The sequence below is a fragment of the Piliocolobus tephrosceles genome, chromosome 1 (genome assembly GCF_002776525.5).
Source record: "Piliocolobus tephrosceles isolate RC106 chromosome 1, ASM277652v3, whole genome shotgun sequence".
In the NCBI taxonomy this organism is placed as follows: domain Eukaryota; kingdom Metazoa; phylum Chordata; class Mammalia; order Primates; family Cercopithecidae; genus Piliocolobus; species Piliocolobus tephrosceles.
The window spans coordinates 39,784,385-39,808,128 of record NC_045434.1 but is presented as its reverse complement, the minus strand read 5'-3'; the positions used below and the strand labels follow the sequence as shown (position 1 = coordinate 39,808,128).

Here is a 23,744-nt window from a genome sequence, read left to right as displayed (position 1 = left end):
AAAAATACTGCATCGATGTTAATTTCTTGATTTTAACAATTATACTATAATTATGTAAGAATGTTCTCTGTCTTTAGGGAATACACATGGAATTATGATGGGTAAAGGGGCATTACCTCTGCAACTTAAAACAGTTTTCTCTCCCTCTAGTTTGTGAGAGCCAGAGAGAGAAAGGATAAAGCAACAGTAGTAAAATATTAACACTGGGGGAATCTGGGTAAAAAAAAAAGGTGAATTTTTTTTATTACTCTTGAAATTTTTTCGTAAGTCTGAAATTATGTCTTAATACAAAAAATTTAAAAACAAATCCTTCTAAGTAAATTTCCTATATCTAATAAATACTTAAACTTGTGACATATTGTGAATGTCATGTTTATTCAGATGGATATTTTTAATATCTCTAAAACTTTAAGGGTATTTTATTAAGTTGCTTAATGTCATTATCTGCAATTAACTATGAATATATTATATATTGGGAAGTCTTGAGCATAATATAAAAGTAAAATCAATTATTTTGGACTTCAAATTCCTATTGCCCCATAACTTGGGTATTAATGTCACATATTGTGATTTTCTGTTATAAAACCCAGTATTACTTTCAAAATGGGGCCTTAGAGAAAAAGATGTTTTAAAGTAGTGAAAAGACTGTACTTTAATTAATAGTACTGTACCACTGTGAATAATGTAAATATACCATAGTTATGTCAGATGCTAATGTTGGGGGAGGCTGGGTGAAGGGTATATGGAAACTCTCTGTACTACCTTTGTAAATCTTCTGCAAAACTAAAATTATTTCAAAATAAAAGGGTTTAACAAGTAGAAAAGAAAAAAATAGTCTTTCATAAAAATACAAAACTATTTCATCATTTATAAAATGCTGTGACAATGGGACTTATTTAAAAGAAGAAAATTGCAAAAACTGATTAAAGTTATTAAAAAGTAGCCAGGCCTGGTGCTCATGCCTATAATCCCAGTGCTTTGGGAGGCCAAGGCGGGCGGATCACCTGAGGTTGGGAGTTCGTGACCAGCCTGACCAACGTGGAGAAACCGTGTCTCTACTAAAAATACAAAAAATTAGCCAGGCGTGGTGGCGCATGCCTGTAATCCCAGCTACTTAGGAGGCTGCGTCAGGAGAATCACTAGAACCCAGGAGGCGGAGGTTGCAGTGAGTTGGGATTGCGTCATTGCACTCCAGCCTGGGCAACAAGAGTAAAACTCCATCTCAAAAAAAAAAAAAAAAGTTATTAAAAAGCAAAAAGAATAGGGAAATGAAAATAGTACAAAAATATTCCAAAGAGGGTTAAAATTTAGGTGAATTCCCTTATTAAGCAAAATTATCTAGGTGAACTAGCCTTATGTGTATTATCCTTGAGTCTAAGTAGGGAAAGGGGAAGAGAGGGAGAAACAAGGGCAACAGGAGAGGGGTGTGAACTATGTGGTGTGTGAGTAGGAGGGGGTGTGAGCTGTGTGGTGTGTGAGCAGGAGAGGTGTGTGAGCTGTGTGGTGTGAGGGGGAGAGGGTGTGAGCTGTGTGGTGTGTGACGAGAGGGTTGTGAGCTGTGTGGTGTGTGAGCGGGAGAGGGTGTGAGCTGTGTGGTGTGTGAACAGGGGAGGGGTGTGAGCTGTGTGGTGTGTGAGCAGGGGAGGGGTGTGATCTGTGTGGTGTGTGAGCAGGGGAGGGGTGTGAGCTGTGTGTATGGTGTGTGAGCAGGATAGGAGTGTGAGCTGTATGGTGTTTGTGGCCCAAGTTGCTTGAGGACAATCACGTTCCACGTAATAATTTTGCCACTAAGTGGGTCCTTAATATTGCATAAGTCGCTAATATGTTTAAATCCTGCCTCGCTCTTTCCAAAAAAGAGATTTGAGGCAGCTTGTAATAAAATACAAGTATATTTCCTTCATAAAAGGAAAATGGATCCAAATCGTGAGAGAGAATAAGGCAATGTGCTAAAACAATGGTAAGGGTGGTGGAACAGCAAACCATGCTTTGAATTTCCCCCTTGGCCAAATGAAGACTCTCTTCAAATGAGGGAGAAATGAAAGAAAATAATCACGAAGGTGCCTTAAAACATCCACGCTATCTTGATAATGCCAATCCTTCCTAAGTCCTTCAGAAACTTAGAGGGCAGGCTATCTGAAACCAAGGAGGCAAAACTCTCTCCGGCCAGGTTTGATCTCCTGTATCAGTCCAAGTGAGACAGCTCCGAGAGCAGACTGTCTGAGCCACGAAGGATCAGCAAGTTGTAACACAAACCTCTCTGACCACGCTGAACATATAATCATTGAAATCATAGCTGTGCCTCCAGAGCCTTTATTGTGGACGCTGGCTCAGCAACCCAGGAACTTATAATCCACACAAGGACAGCACATCTCCCAGACATCTCAGATCATGGCTGATTTGTGCTTACTCTGCAGTAACCCCAACACAGAGACCATGGTTAGGAGGAAAGAAATGTCTGTGGAAAAAGTGACGGGGATCAACAGAGAAGTGTAACGAAAATTAGAATAGAATATCCTAGAAGGCACTGAATATTCAGAAAGGAATTGCAATAGAAATTCTTAACATTAACAAAATTAACATGGACAAAATTTGATGGCTGCATTTAGTTACTAAATGACAAAGGATCTCTGTATTAGGGCAGATACCATGGGATGGGCCTGAAAAGCATCGGTCTGAAGTTCAAGTGATTTTTTTTTGTTAGTAGCCAAGGTGAAAAGAATGATGGGAAGATGGAAGGGTTGTCTTCAAACCAGGCATGTTTCATGGAGAATCACTTAAATTGAGTTGGACTTACTCATGGGAACAATAGCGTAATAGAAGGTCACATTCTTGATCAAGGACCTGATGCTTGACTTTTTTATAGAAATAAACAAACTATACTGTTAATCATAAATAATAACTTTATGGCCAGTATTAATTAAAAGGCTTGCTGAAGTGCACATGCAAACAGGATAAAACACCAAATTAATTGGTTTAAATTTACTGGGATCATTTCCAGGAATTAGAGAAAAAAGAAATTAATGCTGGGCTGCAGGAGGAACTGTGTGGAAAACCTGCATTGGGAATGGTGGGTCTGAGGCTGGGAGCCAGGGCAATGGGACCTGCAGACCAGATTGCATTAGCCAGTTGCTGACCACATGGCAGTGTACGTGGTGTGTGCTGTGCCATATAATGCAAGACTGTGGCTTTGCTTATCTTCCTGCAAACAAGAGGCCAATCCATACTTAGGTGGGAATGTTGAGAGAGCAGGCGTTGTTAGGCATTGACAGAGTGCATGAACAAACTGCCATAAGACTCCCTATCTGTGCACAGTAGGAAAAAAGTAACAGGTATGGGAGCATAGGTGGAGAAAGGCTATCTTCTCACTATCATACAGACATACACAGTGCCTAGTGTATGTCTCCTAGCCCCAAGGATAACACGAATAACACAGACCCTGATCTTTGGGAGTGGAAGCAAAGCGGGAGGGAAAGATTAGTGGCACCTGAACTGTAAAGATGTGTCCCAAGGGCCATTCTGGAAGACAGAGCAAAGGCGGGAGAAGTGATGGACACAAGAAGGACTGGCCAATTCCAACACAGGAGGTGATACTTTGACCTTAGGCTTTACTGTACTGGGCAGAGGAAAGAAAGGACATTCAAGGCAAAGAGAGAAGTTAAGGCAAGGACATGGAGGTGTCATACTTTTGAAATGTTGATGTTTCTAATACTTGAATTCCTAGTCAGGGCTTTTCGGCTTTTCATTGGTTTTAAAGAAAAATAATTCTCTTTATGCATTTGATTTCTATTACTTAGAATTCATTCACTAATGTAGAACAAATATAGTCATTCTAGGAGACTCGATACGAATACAAGGCACTATAGTGGATCACAGTTCCCCAGTGGAGCCTTGGACAGATAACTTCCTAAAAAGCTTCTTATTTTTTACTCTACTTATTATTAATTACTCTACTTATTATTAAGCAGGTTTAAACCTGCTTAGCATGAACAGACAAAATTATCTGCCATTTACAATTCTCTTGTTTCTGTTTTCACAATCTACGTGCCTGGAGAGATCTGATCTTTCCTTGGGCCTGTCCTTCCTTACATTATGAATGTATCCACCTGCTTTCCCACCTCCTCACCTTCCTGGGTACCTGGGGTCTTCTTCAGACATTCCATTTTGAGCTAAATGGAAGTGGAGCTGATGAGTTCAGGTGTATCAAGGGGCTAGGACATTTACCTATTTATGGAGTAAACCTCTGGGGATATTCTGAATCAGATTATGCTAATAGCAACTTTCGAGAAACTGCTGTCCTGAAAATGACTGATGGAATAGGAGCAAAATTTTAAAATCTCACTCATCACTCTGACAGTAATGATAAAGGACATACAGCTGCATGTGAATTAGTCCTACAAATGAGGGGAAACGGTCCTCAATAGAGGTTAGAAACAGGGCATGTAAGAAAGCTGTAATAGTACTAGTAATTAGTGCCCTCTAAAGCTTTCTCCGAGGAAGTCTAATGAGAGGAGTTCAGGTTCTTCTTTACAGGTATCATAGTTATAACAATTCCTAAGATTGGGAAGGTGGCATGGAATCCACGGGGACCCAGGGCAATAAACAGGGCATCGAAGAGTAAAGGAAAGGCGTTTGCAGACCTAAAGCCTTCCTGCTGTCTCTGTAACTCCCAAAGGCCTCACCTGGTCTCAGGTCCCTTCAGATGGATCCACCCTCCAGAAAGAGTGAGGTAAAATTACCCGATTCTAGTAAAATTACCTGATTCTAGCCTGTTAGTTTAGCACATTACTTTTTATTACATCATAGGTTTTTCTCATCATCTAAAGAAACTACCTTAAGCTAGACACGTGTGTATTGGAGACGGAAAGACAACTTTTAACATACATCTGCTAATTTAGGAAGTCCAGCAAATTTAAAAATAGTTTTTTGGGTTTTTTTTTTTTTTTTTTTTTTGAGACAGAGTCTTGCTTTGCTGCCTCAGTTGGAGTGCAGTGGCACAATCTCAGCTCACTGCACTCCACCTCCTGGGTTCAAGCTATTCTCCTGCCTCAGCCTCCTGAGTAGCTGAGATTACAGGTATGCACCACCATGCTCAGTTAATTTTTGTATAGTAGAGACTGGGTTTTACCATATTGGTCAGGCTGGTCTTGAGCTCCTAACCTTAAGTGATCCACCTGCCTCAGCCTCCTGAAGTGTTGGGATTACAGCTGTGAGCCACTGTGCCAGGCTGTCAGTTGTTATTGAGTATTGAGGCTACACGAGGGTTCTAGTAAACTACAGCCCATAGGTGCATGGCCTGCAAAGCCTGAAACATTTACTATCTAGCTCTTTACAGAAAAAGTTCACCAACTCCCAGACTACACTGCAGCATCCCAACTTGAGAGAGGCATATATATATATATACACACACACACACATACATACATACATATACTGTATGTATACTGAATTGTTATCAAGAAAATAAGTCACCCAAAGAAGATATTATGTATGGCTTTTCATTCATTATACCTTTTAAAACATCTTATGTCCCCAGTACCACACTCAGGCCACACCAAATATAAAGGGTTACAAATATTCAGATTTTATTATAAATAAAATACTGTTTTTCTTAAAACATAAAAAATGCCAAGTGTTGCATTTTATTAACCACCCTGGAGAGCAAGGCTGTAGAGATTAAGGCAAACAGCTAAAGTGAAGGCACATATAAAAGGTCCACAGTTGGAATTCAAAGGAAAAAATTCTGGGAAAAACAGCAGTATAATAATCCCTGTGTCACCCAACATTCTGCAGCAGCCATCCTGTCAATTACATTACATAAACTACAGATAACTGGAGCTAGACGATAAAATAATGGCTGTGTTGCAGGAGTGTAATTAAGGTATCATCTTGTAAAGAACCTTTCATTTTAAAAATAAAATTCTGTTTAAAAAATATACCACATAGGTGGAGAAGAAAATAACACAAAGAAAGTTAAAAGGAAACCAAACCAAACCAAACCACCCCATTGTTGCCTGAGACTTGCTGGAGTGAACTTCACCCAAACTAGCTTGGCAGTCAATCTTCAGTCCTTTTCTGCAACCTTGACCAAATGTATATGTTAGGATGTAGCCACTTAATGACATGAACTAGCCAGGAAATGATGATGTGAAAACTTGGCAAGAGCATGCCACATCTCCTGCCATTGTAAAAGAGGCCTGGGAGAAGCAGCAGAGTGAAAGCTCAGGAGTGTATCAGGTCAAAACTTGTGGTAAACTCTGGTATATCCCAAGCAGATGGAAACAGGAAGTGGGATCATCAAGAACTAAGTTACACCACCTCTCCCAGTCTACCCATCAGTAGCATTGTTCCTGATGCCCTAAAAGTGCTCAAAATGCACTCTCTTATACAATTGACCCATTCAGCTCCAACAATTGCCAGAAAGGGCATTTCTCCCTCATTCCTGGCTAGTCCCACTATGGCATCAAAGATCCTCTTCAGCAAACTTTCTTAATCCTACCATAGCTTGTCAACCTGGCATTCCTGCTCTGGAACATTGTAAAACCATCGTGCTGCAGGTTAGGATCATCAGGACTGCAGTGGAAGAGGACCCAAGTTATCTCTTTACAGTGGCTGGGTGTGGAGGAAAGCAATGATATTAATTTTAGAGAATGAAGATGCCGCAAACACAAGGCAGAGAGCAAAGTAGTGGGAACGAGCACAATCCAAAGAATTCTAGATGGAAGGGAAGGAGGTATTCAGATACATTGTGCCAGTGAAGAGGAAAAATTGAGCAAAGTGAACACAGAGTGCCAGTCTAGAAATAGGACCAAGTATATTTACATAAATTCCTTATTCTATAATCATGATAAACAAAACACAAAACATTCACACAAAAATATAAATTTGAAATAATTAATAGCACCAGTGTGTCAGATAATAGTTTCTTTCCCCCCACCCCGCCCCTGCTACGCAAAGTACAAAGTTGCATAGTGTTAAAGGCTATATATGAATCTCAAAGGCGGGTTGGTAGGAGGAAGGGGGTGTGTGGCAGGGAATTGTCACACTGTGGTCTTAAAACCACAGAGCCGAGGATCAAAAGTTGAGAAGCCCACTAGGAAACTCCACGTAAGGGTCTTCCCTCTACACTTAGAGGGAAGGTTTAGAGTGGATTAAATCACAAAGTGCAGGAACTCAATAGCGTTGGCAGCTGTGTGAAATACTGAGTGCAAGTATTTGCCACCAGGATTTGGCAAACAATGTTTTTTGAGGGATTCTGGAAGATGGAAACATCAAAAGAAAACTGGAGCTAAGGGTCAAATGTCTCATCTCTGTCCAACAGAAGAACAAATGGATACACGGGATTCTGACAGTACAAGCTGCCATCTAAGTTTTATCCCTTTGCCAGAAAAGACTAGGACGAGGAGGCTTGTTTTGCTTCTGCTTTGTCAAGACCTTAGGGATTAAGTGTTCTCTGCCAGATACTTAACACTAGTTCCAAGACTAACTAATAAAAAAGCTGTAAGAATTAGTTTGATTTTGAAAACAAAACTTTAGTGGTTATCATATCCCTATTTCTTCTGTGTAAGTTCCATTTATAAGAATATCAGAAGATGTCTTTTGGTCTATTGGTGAGTGCAAGCTGCCCATCCAGATTTAAATTATCAGCTGCCCAATGAAAAAAGTTCATCTTCCTAGTCAATTATTAATATACTAGAAAAATCTTCTTCAGCCATGTTCACCTGGAGACTTTTATAAATAATTGCATCCTGACCCATGGATGGCTCAGTGTCCTACACTCAAAATAGCTAAAAGCACTGATGGATGGCTACCGACATTCTAAATGACCAATACCTTTGGCACAGGATGTTTATTTCCTTTTGCTTAGAAGGAAGCGGGGCAGGAGATGCAGATGCATTTTCTTTATCCATGGACTGGATATACTGGCCATCATAATGCTACTGTTAGTAGCCAAACTTTTCCTTCATAGAAACAAGAGTACTGAGACTGAGGAGGTTCTGCTGGTATTGATGAGACAGGGGAGGGCTACTTGCTCTGCCCCAGCATACACGGGCTCACACGATGTGCTTATGCCACTGTACAGTAATGTAGGATGCCACGTCCTCACGCAAATCAGAAGGGAAAGTGTGGGTAAGGTAGCAACGTGAGTGGAAGAGAGACTTTATTAGATAAAACCCTTTGTTCCCGATTCAGGATGTTTAATTTGCTTCTCTTTAAACTTTGTGACTTTTCCTGGTTCAAAAGGACAGTGATGGACAGCAGCAGAGGAGTGGGGTCTGAAAAATGTAATCTTTGTGTCAAGGCACTCTGTGGCCTCACAAATGCCCCCCTGTCAGAGGGACGCTGCCTTCCAGCCCTAATGACGCTAGGGCTTTTCAATGGACGGGGTGTTGAAGCAGCCAGATGGTAAGGTCTTCCTGATGTCTTCCAGATTGCGAATGTCCTTCATGATCTCCTCGATATCTCGATTATAGTCCATGATGGCAGCCTCCTGCTTCTTGGCTTCATTCTCCAGGTCAGACACTTTCCTATCAAGATCGCTGACCTTCATTTCATCTTTGGCTTTGTTTAGGGTGCCTTCAATCTCGTTTAGCTTATTCAGGTCCACTGTGTCGAGCTGCCCTGGAGGTCAGAAAGTACACAGAAGAGAACAGACACATTCAGGAAGAATGATCCCTTCACAAGTACCTCCACTAGTCTCTAGGCCCAGCAGCTGCCACTCTGCACAGGCAGCCCTGCAAATGTAACTTGCAGATTGTTGATGTCACACAATGGTACAAAATATGCAAACCAAGTACAAATGCTGACCTAACCCAGCAGGGATGGGTCTGAGCATATAATTAATATCAAGCTGGGTGTTTTTTTCTGAGACAATGGTTTTTGCAGAATGTTTCCTAAATGCACAGCTACCATGTTCTAGACCTTAACCTTCACTTGTGGTTTTGAGGGTCATCTGATAACATTTAATACCTTTTCCAGGTGTATATATGTAAGCTATGTGTCATTTTAGTGCCATCAAAGATATACAAATCTCTAAGAACCCTAATCCCTCAGCTCTTAGAGATTCCAGGGAAGATGGGTTAGTTTTAGAAGGTCACTTTCTGCTTTCAGGAGTTAAGACACTATTAGGAGCCTTCCTATGGAAAATGGCCAGGAGTAAAATGTTGAAATAATTTCAGTAGGTCTTCACTTTAAGCTTAGCAAGAAAAAGAGGCTCTTTTGAAAGAAGTGAAATGTTTCCATAACAAACAAAAGCAGACACAATGGAGAGCATTTCATGCATACTTGATTAAAGTCTCACAAAACCATTTTTCATCAGTGATTCTCAGATGTTAAATAATTTGCCCAAGTTTGCACAGCTTATAGGCAACAAAGCAAATATACTAACCCGAGTCAGATTAATGTTAAAAGTCTACCTGTTCCACAAAAAGTTTTCTCTTCTAGCTTACTTTCATTTGATAGCCGTCTGTTGGCCCATAACTTATTCTTGACATTTGAGACCAAGAAAAAATACCCCCGTAGCCCCCACCAAAACAAAATGCACCAGGCTTTAAATGCTAGCAAATTAAAATATAATGCCTTGCTACAAAGAGTCCTGGCTAGAGTGCTGACACTTTATAATGGAGTCCGGTGACAAAAGTGCATCTGTCCCAAAATGAAGCCTGCTCCCTATCACCCTACCAAACGGGATTAAAAGAAGATTTCCTTGAAAAATCAAGGTTTTTCTCTCTTTTGGCATGAAAGCTTCCCCTCATCAGACTGTCCGTACTTAGCAAATGAAGAGAATTCCAGGCAGTAAAGTCATGACCAGTTTTAAGCGTTCTTTTTCATTTTTTAGATTGAGACAGGGTTTCGCTCTGTTGTCCAGGGTGGAGTGCAACAGCTCACTATCACCTCAAACTCAGGTGGCTCACCTGCTTCAGTCTCCTGAGAATCGAGGACTACAGGCGCATAGCACCACACCCAGCTAATTTTTAAAATATTTTGAAGAGACGAGGTGAGATCTCCACCGCTATGTTGCCTAGGCTGGTCTCAAACTCCTGGCCTCAAGCTATCCCTCCTTCATGGCTTCTTAAAGTACTGGGATTACCAGTGTGAGCCATCACACCCAGCCTGTGTTCTTTTATTCTACTACTGAAATTCTTTACTTTAAATCCCTTAAAGATACTGCCAGCAAGATGAGTTAAGAAAAATCACTCTTTAGTTATACAATGATACTGGACCATAAATGCCACCCTAGCTGGCAATATATCTTCAAAATACAAAAAGAAACTCCTCAGACCACAATGTTCTATTTAGGGCAAGGTCCACAGAAGGCACCTAGTAAGTGCTTGTCACATTAACACGGCCTGAAGTCATGATTCAGGTCACACTGTAAAGCTGACAAATCATCAGTATGGTAAAGAAGCAAGTTGCTCTTAAAGACCCTACTGTGCAAGACAAACACTGATTTTACAAGGCTTTCAAAAATAAGCAAGAGCAAAAGGAAATATTAATAATTAATGACTTAAAAGGGATTCATGTAAACCTATATCATCTGCTTTTGAGTCAACTGTACTGTATCAGATCCCAAGAACATTACAAAAGATTCAGAGACTGACAAAAATGACACTATAGCTACGTACCCAGCTGTTCCAAGAGGTCATTAATAATGCTGAGGAGGCTAGTAACAGAGTTCTTGGCTTTTCTGGCATTGATCTCGGCTTCTTGAGCAGCCTGTGAAGCCTGTGAGGGAAAAATGAGGCAAAAAGTCCTGACCGTGTTTTCATCTTCTTTAAATCTTTTTTTCCCAATGACCCAACAAATTTAAATTTGCGGATTTTCTTCCCTTTTCTAACTTAGGAAATTGAAATCTCTCACTGCCTTTTTTCTTTTTTTTCCCGGTGTGGCTACTGCATATCTTCATATTGAGGATGTTATTATTTCTACTTCATCAAAGTTACGAGTAGGCAGTCAGGATGCCTACACTCAATAACTCACTATATTTGTATTTCAAAAATTATCTCCTTTTCTCATGTTCTCACTCAATAATATATGGAGGTATATTCATAGTAAAACCTATTAAGCAGAAACAAGTTATTTTTTAAGCATGATTACAGAAACTATGTTTCAGAAACAAAACGTCCTTTGGGACACTCTTAGGGACTTATTAGAAATGTCCTATTCTTTGAAAATTTTCATAGTTAAGTAAAGCTCTTCTGTAAACTCCCCTTCCACATGCAATGACCCAGCCACAATAACCCTGACACACATACTCGTTTATTGGGGCAATATAATTTACATTTTAAAAACCAAACAAAGGTAAATACACTTGGGAAATTCCATGAAACCTGAACAAATAACTGTGCATGAGTCATAGGAAACAGCAATGGAAGAGGAAGTATCTAAGTATCAGAAAACAGATGTTCTCACAAATAAATCTAGTTGAGATTTAAGTGAGTGGCTCTGAGCCTCTTACCACATAATTGCTTTTCCTAGTTTTGGGTCAGGACAACGCAAACATTTTGGGATCAAAACAATGTGAAGATTTAAAAAAGAACAAGAAAGCAAGGCAAAAAAAACCCTTCACAAATAAATGATTAATCTCTGTCCAAATGGCAGCTGTCCTTATTGAGCATCCACAAGCTTGTCTGCGAGTATAAAACGAGGGAGAAAGGACCATGCCAGGGCCGGACAAGAGCGATGCCCCTGCATTTAACCTGTGGTCTCCAGCCTCCTCTTTCAAAAGTATGAAGCTACAAACCTTCATTCTTCTGGTTAAAAAATACATTACAGACTCAAATAATACTGGCCAAATGTTGGCCTTTCAGAATTGACAGAAATACAAATGAGATAGTACATGTGAGGGTGGTTTGTTTCCTTAGAAGTTATTTACCAAAAATAATAAAAGATCTTCTTTCATCCTTTGAACTAAACCAAAATCCTTTTTTGAAGCTCCTAAAGAATATACTGTTTTCTTTCAGTATGTTTTAAATCTAATGTTTCTATAACCATATTAAAAATGAAATCCATATATGCTCAACATATGTGAGAAATATCTATTTTTTTAACTTCATATTAATTTTTTTTTTTTTTTTTGAGATGGAGTCTTCCTCTGTGGCCCAGGCTGGAGTGCAGTGGCGTGATCTTGGCTCATCACAACCTCCACCTCCCAAGTTCAAGCGATTCTCCTGCATCAGCCTCCTATGTAGCTGGGATTACAAGCGCCCACCACCATGCCCACCATGTTGGCCAGGCTGGTCTCGAACTCCTGACCACAGGAGATCTGCCCACCTCAGCCTCCCAAAGTGCTGGGATTACAGGAGTGAGCTTCTGCGCCCAGACACCTTTATGGGAATTTTTACTTGAGCCACACCATGACAGAGAAAATAAGGATAATCCAAACCAACACCCACCTCCCACCCCTACCTGCAAAAAGCATAATAAAATCAGCTGTTTGCACAGGGAGAGTTTCTTTTATCACTTCCCTAGAGTCTTCACCGAGATTAACAGGCTTTGTACTTCTTTTTTCCATCCCAAGTGAAAATGACCCACACTGAGGGACTCTGTTTTTTTGGCAGCAGTGAACAAAGGCCTCTTCCTTGCCACTGAAAGTGAGCACGTAAACAAGTTCATGTATGTCATTACCATGATGGCTACATCCAACTGGAAAAAGAATATTCCTACTGTGACTCCATTAAAGTCATTTCAAAGCAAAATATAGCATAGAACAGAAACATGGACCTTAGTTCTTCCTTGGGCCATTCATTGACAAGTCAATTTTGTTATAAATGGTACCTTGCATATACATTACCACAAAAGGTGAAAAATTAAACTAGATGTAAGTTTCACATGTTTTGGTTGGGTGGTGGACAATGCCATCTTCAAAAATCTCTTATATACAAGAAACCTGTCTTTGTCTCTAAGGAGCAAGGTGCTGGGAGAACAAGAATAGGAGGAAAATTAACTTTTCGCTGCATTCCTTTTTTATTAACATTTATGAATTACCCATTGAAAAATATAAACACATACTTTTTAATGTCCTAAAACGTCAAACGTGTAAAACGATGTTTTACTTTTAACTGAGTAACTTTGGGACACGACAATTGTGCAACAAAAATACCTGGCAGAAGATCCAAATTCTTTGTCTTCTATGTAAGCTACTAACCCAATTCTTGACGAGACAACGTGATGAAAAACAGAAGTCAATATAAAAAAGATCCTTCTTAACAAGTGGGGGATCTCTATTATTAAACACTGTTCACTTTCTGCCAATGAGCAAATATACCAAAACCTCTTACCATCCCTGCCATCATCATGTCCTGGTCAGCATCATCTTGTTTTCTCTTTAGCTCTTTTTCTGCTTCCTGTAGTTGCTTCAACATATTGTTCACCTCATTATCCAGATCTGTAACTTCTGCAAAAGTTCTTTCAGCTTCTGCCTTGGTGCTGGTGGCATTCTAGGCACAAAAGCAAATCGCAATTTTTTTGTAAAATCTTTCCTTTTTCTCAAGTATGCTCTCATTCCTTTTATGATTTGTAAAATGGCTCAAGAATATAATCCAGAAAGAATAATATATTGATTTATACTATCTCATGACTTACATTATCAATTTGGGTTATAAACAATAGTAAAAAAAAAATTTACTACCCACATGATAACATTTTGTATTTTATCTAGCACTGTCATTTGTATCCTCTTCTTTAATCCTGGAAACTTCTTTTCCATTATTGCCATTTTTAGTTGGGGTCACACAGATAGTAAATAATAAACATTTAATGGCATACACTTTCTACAACATCATATTGATTAGATGCTTTCACTGAGATAAAATGTAAATTCAAAGCTAGCTTGGTTTCTTCTGGGCGGTTCATCATAATATACAAAAAGACCACAATCCTGAAATATGAGTATTTTATAAAATATAATTAATCTAAAAGCCAATTGTTCTAAGGAAACTAAGAGGTTTCTCAGATTCTTAAGTACTTAATTATAAAATTGCTCCAATCTTTCTTTTAAACAAAACAGACTGACCTTGAAATAAGAGAAAGCCAGACTAAAAAACATTATTCTTTAAGATGAATCCTAGCAGTGGCAGCTATGGGAAATCTCTCCTAGGAGTAGCTTACATATGGTGATATGCTTGAAAGGGGGACTTGAAAGTTGTATCGATAAGGCACACTACATATTGAAATAAATACCACCTGTCTAGGTCAAAGAAGAATGTTTATTTAGAAAAAGTCTGATTCTTTGTGGGAATGGTCTCTACAGACCTCTGAAGCCAGACCTCACACTGAGACACAGTAGAAATTTTAGAGTAAAGCACCCTTTTACTGATTCCCCACCTCAATCAATGTGGATAACTACTGTCAAAAGAAAAAAAAAAAGAGAGAAATATGGTTTAAGACAATTTTACTGAAGTTCAGGGAAAAAGTCTGCAAAGGCTCTGAGGGTCTGGAAAGAAACTGGAAGGTGACTAGAGAAAGATATGGGCAGGGACTCTTGGAGAAGAGGAAACGCACACCTTTTGGACAGCGCTCGCGATCCTCTCCGCCTCATGGGCCTTGTTCTTGGCCTCTGTGGCGTCCGCCGCAGCATTGCCCAGGGCCTGCTGGGCTTCCCTGGTCTTTTCATTGGCTTCAATGATGGTCTGGTTGATGGCAGGAATCTTCCTTAGTGCCTCCTCTGCGGCTGTCTTGTTATCGTTCACGCGCCTATCAAAATCTGAAACGAGTTCAAGGACACATTTGAGCTAAACTCCCAACAAGTTTTAAAAGGGGGCCTTTCAGGGAGTCCCAACTGAATTTTGTTTTTGAACAATGGAAGTCAGGGTAAAAAATGGAAGACAGCACGGGCTGAAGTTTTAGAAATTACACATCTCTACAGAAAAGGTCTCCCAGGTAGTGTTACAGAAATGTTCCCCGTTTCTGGAAATAGAATTCTTACTTGAACAATGTGCTTTAAAATGCAGAGTGCTGAGCATCCCATTACCACTACCTCAACCATTATTAAAAGCTGCAATTTATTTAGTGTTTACTGTGTGTTGGGTACTGAGTTAAGAGTTTTATATCTTTGATATAAAATAGGCTGTATTATTTTTATAAGAAAATTGAGGATTAAAGAAGTCAGATGACCTGTGGTGCAGGGTGCAGGGTACAGGGTTTTGAACCAAGACCCCGTGACACCAGAGCCCACACTTTGAAATACTATTTTTTTTTTTTTTTTTTTTGGAGAGACAAGGTTTCACTCTATCACCCTGGCTGGAGTGCAGTGGCACAATCACTGCTTACTGCAGCCTTGACCTCCTAGGCTCAAGGGATCCTCCCACCACAGCCTCCCAAGTAGCTAGGACTACGGGTGTGTGTCAGCATGCCTGGCTAACTAAAAAAAAAAAAAAAATTGTAGAGATGGGGTCTCACTATATTCCCCAGTGAGAAACTGGTCTTGAACTCCTGGCCTCCAGGAATCCTCCCTCCCAAAGTGTTGGGATTACAGGCCACCATGACTGGCCCATACATTCAACTAGTATCCTGTAAAGCATCCTGTAAAGCTTCTCTATTTATAGAACCTATGACTATTTTATCAGACATGAATTCACAGTGGCTCAGTGAATTGGTCACATTTCTCTTCTGTCTGGGGTGAAGAAAAAAAAAAACAACAAAACATCAGATGCCACTGGCAGAGAAAATGAAAGATATTCTCCATTTACCTATGTAAGTTCTCTAAATAGGCATCTTGATTATGTGACTTTGCCTAATAAGAGAACATCTTTTTTAAAAAATAAATTCCATACTGAAGTATGCGGGATAAAATGACACGAGTTCTGGGATTTCTCTTTGAAATGCTTTAACATAAAAAAAGTAGGCAGCTGGGGATGAAGTAATAAATGTGGTAAAAGTCATGATTTAAAAAAAAAATCACTCTAGTGGTGGAAGCATTTGCCCGTTATCTCAGTCTTTTCTACCTTTCAGGTTGTTGAGAATGTCATTAGCTTCTTGTAAGGTATCACGTCCCTTCTTTGCAGCTTCTTCGGCGAGGGCCTTGGCAGCATCAGCTCGGGCTAGGAGTTGGTCTGCGGTCTGCAAACACATGGCAGATGAGAGGATGAACCCTCAAAGCAAATCCCTTCTGTCTCCTGGACAGACAAGGCTCTCCAGAGGTGCCACCCTGAGACTTGCCAGAATACAACATGTTAGGGTGCTCTCTCAGCACTATGGTCTGCTGTCTGCATCAGAGAGACAAGATCACCACAGACCCACTTGGACTGTTCAAATGTTGCCTCAAGAAATGAAGCGACCTGCAAATCAAACCAACCTGCTGTTCAGTCTTTCCTTTCTCCAGAAGGTTCTTGACTTCAAGTTCCTTCCCTCTCATGTCTTCTCTGAGGTCCTCATAATCTTTCAACTTCTGGTCAATCAGACGTTCCAGATTCTCAGCTTCCATCTTTATGTTATTTGCTTCATTCTGTGAAAAGCAAGTTAAGATCACTACACTTTGGATAAAACATTTAAATTAATGAAAAGGTAGGCTTAGGAACTCTGTAACACCTAATACTCAATTGATATTTTTAAAAGAACTGCACAGATCAAGATTTTATGGGCTTTTTTTTTTTTAAATGAGATATATTTCAGACTCACGGAAATTCACAGCATCCACATACAGTTTGATGAGTTTTGACAAATGTATTTCTGCATAACCAACACCTCAATCAAGATACAGATTTCCATCACCCAAGAAGCTCCCTCTTCTCCCTTTCCACCTGATCTCTACTCCATCTTTCCAACACTGTGCCTGCCATTGTTTTGATTTTTATCATCATATACTAATTCTGCCTATTTTCTAATTCTAAATATACAGAATCGAACAATCTGTACATGTCTGAAGAGACCTAAACCTTTATGACAAAAATCAAGTCAATACCTCAGATATAAGAAGTGAAACTTAGTAAATCTCAAGCTTAATGCAAAAAATACACCATTTATACAGAGCTTGGAGTGAGGATCCATGATTAGAGTACAGATATGAAATAAAATCCTACCAATTCCAAAATATTTTTTACCTGTCCCACAACATCCTGCTATAGTCCTTTAATTAAACCATTCTCTCTTATTTCTCTCTAGGTCTCTACTAGACAGAGCCTGGGAGTAAATGTCTACATGTACTCTGTTTTAACCAATTCAAATGTATTATAATTTGGATTTGTACTAAAGACTTAGGAGTGATTGTTCATATCATTAAAGTAGTCTTTGCTATTTAATGTTTACAATCACAGGATTCTTTACCTTGATAAGTTTTGTTTTTGTTTTTTAAGAAATGGGGTCTCACTATGTTGACCAGGCTGGTCTTGAACTCCTGGCCTCAAGTGATCCTCCCACCCCACTTCAGCCTCCCAGGGCTGGCATTACAGGCGTGAGCCACCGTATCTGGCTACTTTGGTAAGTTCTATTAGCATATGTGAAATAGACTCAACTTTACCAGCGAGTCAGTGGGAGGACAGAGGGACGTGCAGAGCAGTCGGCTCTCACATAGACTTGGGGGAGAGACAGGGTGGGGCTGTGCGTACAGGCTGCCCCCATACCTCCAGAGTCTCAGAGTCCAAAGGGCTCAGCTGAGCCACGCTGGCATAGATCTCCACAGCTTTGTCACCGGCCCTTTTGGCCTCCTCATGTACTCGGGCAGCTTGTTTTTCCAGATCCTGTGAGATGTTCTTCGCTTGTTCATACCTAAGACACAAATAATGTGATTTAATGACAACTTAGCTGCTTTTAGCATCTTAATGTTAACCAGATTAACATGATCATGTGATAATATGCCCAAAACCTCAAAGGAAATGCTACATTAAAATGTTTGCATTTTAATAACAACATTTTGCATATTTACATTTTCTCTTATCATTTCTATTTATACTGTATGGTTTGGCAGGTGCGGTGGCTCACACCTGTAATCCCAGCATTTTGGGAGGCCAACGTGGGCAGATCACCTGAGGTCAGGAGTTTGAGACCAACCTGGCCAACATGGTGAAACCCTGTCTCTACTAAAAATACAAAAATTAGCCTGGCGTGGTGGCAGGTGCCTATAATTCCAGCTACCCGGGAGGCCGAGTCAGGAGAATCACTTGAACCTGCGAGGCAGAGGTTGCAGTGAGCCGAGATCACGCCACTGTACTCTAGCCTGGGGGACAAGAGCAAGACTTGGTCTCAAAAAAAAAACAAAAACAAAAACGAAAAACAAAGAAAAATTTTTCTATAATGTATGGCTTACCATGTATTTTCTTATTTCAGACACCCTTTAAAGATCTGTAGCTCAATTATGTTTCCTCTACTTACTCTATTTTTTTCTCTTCATTTGTGCAGAATTTTAAGTATCATGGCTCATCTTGTCACTATTCTCTATAGTTATAACAGTAATTGAATTAAACCAAATCTCTGTGGCTCCACATGCCGTTCTCTACTTACTGTGCCATTTCAAAAGCATGATTAACAAAGGAAATCTTACTGCATGAATGCGTGCCCTGAATCCAGCAGCATTTAATTTTTCATTGAATTAGTGTTACTTACCAGAACATCTGAAGGGGTGTAAACCACTTTTAAATTATACTCACTTCCTATTAAGCTCTTCAATCTCAAATGCTGTTTGATTTTCTCCTGCCAATGTCCTCAAAAGCAGGTTGTATGCCTCAGTTGATGTATCATTGGCTGTCTTTGCCACTCGAACAATGTCATCAGCTTCCTGTTTATGACTATACAGATAAAACAAAAAATAAGCCATGAAACAACCCATCTGATAGGGAAATAAGTAAAATTTAGGTAATGCTTACTTTATTATTATTATTATTATTTTTTGAAATGGAGTCCCGCTATGTCACTCAGGCTGGAGTGCAGTGGTGCAATCTTGGCTTATTGCAACCTCCGCCTCCCGGTTCAAGCAATTCTCCTGCCTCAGCCTCTTGAGTAGCTGGTATTACATGCATACGCCACCATGCCCAGCTAATGTGTCTTTAGTAGAAATGGGATTCGCCATGTTGGCCAGGCTGGTCTCGAACTCCTGACCTTAGGTGATCCACCTGCCTCGGCCTCCCAAAGTGCTGGGATTACAGGCATGAGCCACTGCGCCCAAACTACTTTATTATATGTACATATACTAACATGGGCAAGAATTCTACAAATATTGGAAAATCTCATTCATTTGGAATTTTGTGATCATTTCAGTGGGGCTGAATTTATGAATAGCCTTCTAAAACTGAGATGAGAATATTTTCCAAAAAAATTATTGGTATAAATTTATAAGAGAAAATGTTTATAATTCTTCAGAAAAACTATTTTTAAATTTAATTGAGAGTAACATATATATAAAACTGTGTATGCCAGCAAGACATCATTTATCTAATCATAAATCCCACGCCTAATCTTTATTAACAACAATCTGCTAGTTTCACTCAGTTCTTACAGTCTTAAATAAGTTAAAAATCTAAAAATGTTATGGTTTTGAGATATATAAATATGAATTGTCTTCAAGCCACTGTATTCTAATATTCAAAGTGTGAATATTCTAATGTAAAACTAAAAGGAAGAAAAGAGTATACACAGCCGATAACATCTTAGAAAAGAGAGCAAAGCTTGCAAAAGTGGGTTATGTGGAAAGTGTTTCTGGGTTATGGAATAAGACAACACACACACACACCATAACGGAAGCCACAACTTAACCATTAAACAGAGATCCAGAAGTTACCGTTCAGCAAGCTTTCGAGCCTCTTCTGCCAAAAGAGTCATGTTGTTTGGGTCCCCTGTAGATTCTGGCTGAGTGACTGACTGCACAGGAAATAAAGCACTTATTCTCAAAAGACTGAATTATTTAAATTTAATAAAGCAAGAATCAAAACTAAATTTTTGTTAGAGGGTTAGAGGGCAAAAAGAATGCCTCTTCCTTTTTTTTTTTTTTTTGAGATGGAGTTTTACTCTTGTTGCCGAGGCAGAAGTGCAATGGCACAATCTCAGTTCACCGCAACCTCTGCCTCCTGGGTTCAAGTGGTTCTCCTGCCTCAGCCTCCCGAGTAGCTGGGGTTACAGGCGCCTGCCACCACGCCAGGCTAATTCTGTACTTTTAGTAGAGATGGGGTTTCTCCATGTTGGTCAAGCTGGTCTCGAACTCTCGACCTCAGGTGATCTGCTCGCCTCGGCCTCCCAAAGTGCTGGGATTACAGGCGGGAGCCACTGCGCCTGGCCCCAAGAATGCCTCTTCTTATTTTCAGAGATCTTTATTTAATATCACCACCCTCGACTGCAGATTCTATTTTCAGTAAAGGATAAAGGAAGATTAAACTGCCTAGTACCATAGAAGGAACAAAGCTAGAGAAATAACCCAGATGTCCCTTGGTTTTTATCCAGTTTGTAATAACTGTTTCATGCCAACTATGAGCAACGTGGCTTTCTTGCTCCATCATTAGGGACAAACAGAAAGATGCATGGAGTCAATTTAGTTGAAGAAGCACTCCACTGCCAGTAACAGACTTGCTACAAATCCCAAGGGCCTCCCCCATCCCCACCTCAGACGTTTGCAATCACTTACCACATTGGCAGCAGCGACTTTTGCTTTCTCAAGTTCTCTGGACGCGATTTCCATCAACCTCTCTGTGTTCTCTACATGGGCACGTGCTTGTTCAGCCAAGTTTCCAGTCTCTTCAATGGTATTCCGGATATTTTGTAAACGGCTAATTTGGCTGGACAGAGTGTTATTCACTCTCTGTAGGCGATCCATCAAATTCTGGTCAACATCTAAAATGGTTTGCAGAAGAAAGTCTGTAAATTATCTGAAGAGGATCATATCATCTCACATGAAATCTGAGGCCCTATGTATCTTTACTCTTCAAACATAGCAGCTTTCTGCTAGGTTTCTGCAAAGCCCCTGGCATAGTTGGACAGCCTTTACCATGCCCAGTAGGTCCTTCTCTGTATACTCATCACACTTCTCCAACCGTGTGCCCATCTGCCCACTTGACTATGAACTCTTTCTTACTCTTCACTATATCGCTGGTCTTATGCAGTGGATGGCAAAGAGAAGACACCCAAGGAATGTTTGATGAAGGCAAGAATGACTGACTTTAATATCAGCACATGCGATTTAGTCATAAATATACAATGTTGTTAAAAATGCTGCCAGCCCTAAAAGCCAAACATTTTTCAAAACCCAGAAAAAAACTAGGTTTAAAACAGATGTTGAAGTATGACAAATTGAACTCATTTTGCATTTTAAACTAAATAGACTTTTCTGCCACCCCCATGCCCCAGCATATCAGTGCAATTTCTTTCAAACTGATCTCTGTTTTTGAATAGTTCTTAAAATTATTCTTCATTAATATGCTCATTCAACTTAAATCTCATACTCAGGTCCTAACAAATCAAAAGATAAAATATAAGCTGTTACTATTAAAACTCTCATGTATCGTCAGGTTTTGTTGGGGTCTAAATTTTCTAAGGAACGTAAAAACAAAATAAAAAATAAAAAAAGATGGGAAGTCAAAGGTAAGACCAATAAAGATGAATACAGGTTTGGAAAAAACCAAACTGAAGTGGGGCTACCAAATGCATGTGCAGAGGTGATATTCTACAAACTCCTGCCTAACTGTGTATGGTGGTCCTGCTTGGAGGGTTACTCAATTATTTGATAATGTAAACATTTTTTGGCTGGGCGCTGTGGCTCACGCCTGTAATCCCAGCACTTTGTGAGGCCGAGGTGGGTGAATCACGAGGTCAGGAGATCAAGACCATCCTGGCTAACACGGTGAACCGCCATCTCTACTCAAAATACAAAAAATTACCCGGGCACGGTGGGCATGTGCCTGTAGTCCCAGGTACTCGGGAGGCTGAGGCAGGAGAACCACTTGCACTCAGGAGGCGGAGTTTGCAGTGAGCCAAGATCGGGCCACTGCACTCCAGCCTCGGTGACAGAGTGACTCTGGCTCAAAAAAAAAAAAAGCAGCTTATGAAAACGCATGCCTTTAGTGATTTTTAAAACTATTTTAAGACACCCTGTAATAGAACAGATTCAAAAAATGCTTGGAATTTCAATATCAAATAGTTTTTTATCTGTTGGAAATTCACCCTACGGTTACTATATCTTAAAGTAGTAAGTTTGTCAGGTTGTTTTTTGAATTAGTGTTTAAAAAATGAAATAATTCATAATCCACAAGTAGTTTAAAAACGGAGAAAGAATTTTATAAAACCATACTAATTAACCTTGCTTTAGGACCCACATCCAAAGATTGGTCCGCCTCACTGAAGTCACGCACTGTTCAATCACGCATACCTTTGACATCCTGGGCCTCACGAAGCAGGTCCATAACTTCCCTCTCTGCTTCCTTTAGTCTATCCTCGAAGGCTTGATCCGTCACCATCTCATCCCCAGTTCCAAGGTTTGCTATGAGACTCTCTAATTCCTGGAGCTTCACTCGATGATCAGCAACCTAAACATACGGAAGAAAGAAAAGGGAAAGGTAGGACACACAAGTATTCCTGAAGAACTCAATCACACTTCCTGCAGGAATCATGGGCACTCCATGAATATGTAGTTCCATCCACTCCATGGATGTCTACTTCTGAAGAGAAGACATGGCTAGTTTTTCTTTATTTTTCTAGCTTCAAAAGAAAACCTTCAGAGCCATTCCTTTGACTTTAAAGACTGCATGCTGATGATTCTTCAGCTCTGACCTCTCCCTTGAGTGTCAGATTACCTTCGTGATATCTCCACTCAGCTCTCTGATAGGTATCTCAAACTTAACAGCCAAAATTATACCTCTTACCTCTATTCTCCCTGATGAATTCTCCATCTCAGTAAATAAGGCCTCCAGCTACCTTAAGCAAAAAACCCAAGACACATCCTTATTCTTTTCTTTCCCTATCCTGTTCCCCAAACACGCATATTTATCCAATCCAATTGAGGCTTCCCATTAAGCCCCATTTCTAACCATCATTGTTCACACAGCAGTCAAAAGTGCTCCTCTTAAAATATAATCTGGATTTCCTAGATTTTAAGAGTTTCTTCAATGCATTCTTATTGGATTTGGGATCAAATCTAAACTTCTTACTATGGTCATCATGGTCCCATATAACCTGTCCCTACCAACCTCTCCAGTCTTATCACAGACCACACTCTCTGCACTCAGCAGGCTCCAGCCACTCTCCAGCTCCCAGGCCTCTGAATACCAGGTTCCTTCTGCCTGGAACAAACCTACCATTACTTTTCACTTGGCTCATTCCTTCGTATCCATAAGATCTCACCTTAGATGAATTCTGTAGAGAGGCCTTATATAAAGTAGTTTCCCCCAGTTATTCCCCATTTGTATTCTTCCTGGCCCTTATCTCAGTGTTTGTTTTATTTATTTATTTTTTATTATTTGCCTCCTAACTGGAACATTAAGTCTTTAAGAATAGGGACCATGTCTATCTTGTTCACCACGTTTTCTATAGAGATTAGTGCACAGTAAGTTTCCACTCAACGTCTGCTGGAAGAATAAATGAATGCACTATTGACAGCTTACCTTATCCTTTACCAAACGGTAACAAGCTGGACATTCCTGGCAGCCAGGCCAAGACCGATTGTAGAAATAGTTTTCTTCACACTGGTCACAGCGATTTCCCACAAAGCCTTCTCTGCATTCACAGCGACCATCGTCTTTGCACTGAAGTGAAAGAGACCCCTCGGGATGACAGTCACAGGCTGCAGAATACGGAGAAAATAATACATAATTAGCAAAAGAAGGAAGAGTATATCT

General features: G+C 40.0%; 1 protein-coding gene and 1 long non-coding RNA gene across 2 annotated transcripts in view; one reads left to right on the top strand and one right to left on the bottom strand.

Moving 5' to 3' along the window:
• Positions 1–5,558: 5,558 nt before the first annotated feature.
• The window catches only part of LAMC1 (laminin subunit gamma 1), a 120,019-nt gene continuing 101,833 nt past the window's right edge, over positions 5,559–23,744 (bottom strand). The window contains exons 17-28 of the mRNA XM_023203483.3: positions 23,511–23,689; positions 22,280–22,436; positions 20,543–20,748; positions 19,706–19,785; positions 18,579–18,716; positions 17,556–17,700; positions 16,292–16,441; positions 15,942–16,056; positions 14,502–14,701; positions 13,278–13,436; positions 10,623–10,722; positions 5,559–8,619 (exon numbers count right to left, since the gene is read on the bottom strand). Of these exons, the coding sequence (XP_023059251.1) occupies positions 8,363–8,619; positions 10,623–10,722; positions 13,278–13,436; positions 14,502–14,701; positions 15,942–16,056; positions 16,292–16,441; positions 17,556–17,700; positions 18,579–18,716; positions 19,706–19,785; positions 20,543–20,748; positions 22,280–22,436; positions 23,511–23,689 (1,886 nt within the window). The 3' untranslated portion in view covers positions 5,559–8,362. The remainder of the gene's footprint in view (positions 8,620–10,622; positions 10,723–13,277; positions 13,437–14,501; positions 14,702–15,941; positions 16,057–16,291; positions 16,442–17,555; positions 17,701–18,578; positions 18,717–19,705; positions 19,786–20,542; positions 20,749–22,279; positions 22,437–23,510; positions 23,690–23,744) is intronic.
• Positions 9,876–12,694, top strand: LOC111536951. The gene is made up of 3 exons (XR_002729865.2): positions 9,876–9,994; positions 10,162–10,324; positions 12,518–12,694. It is a non-coding gene; the product is annotated as an uncharacterized LOC111536951 (long non-coding RNA).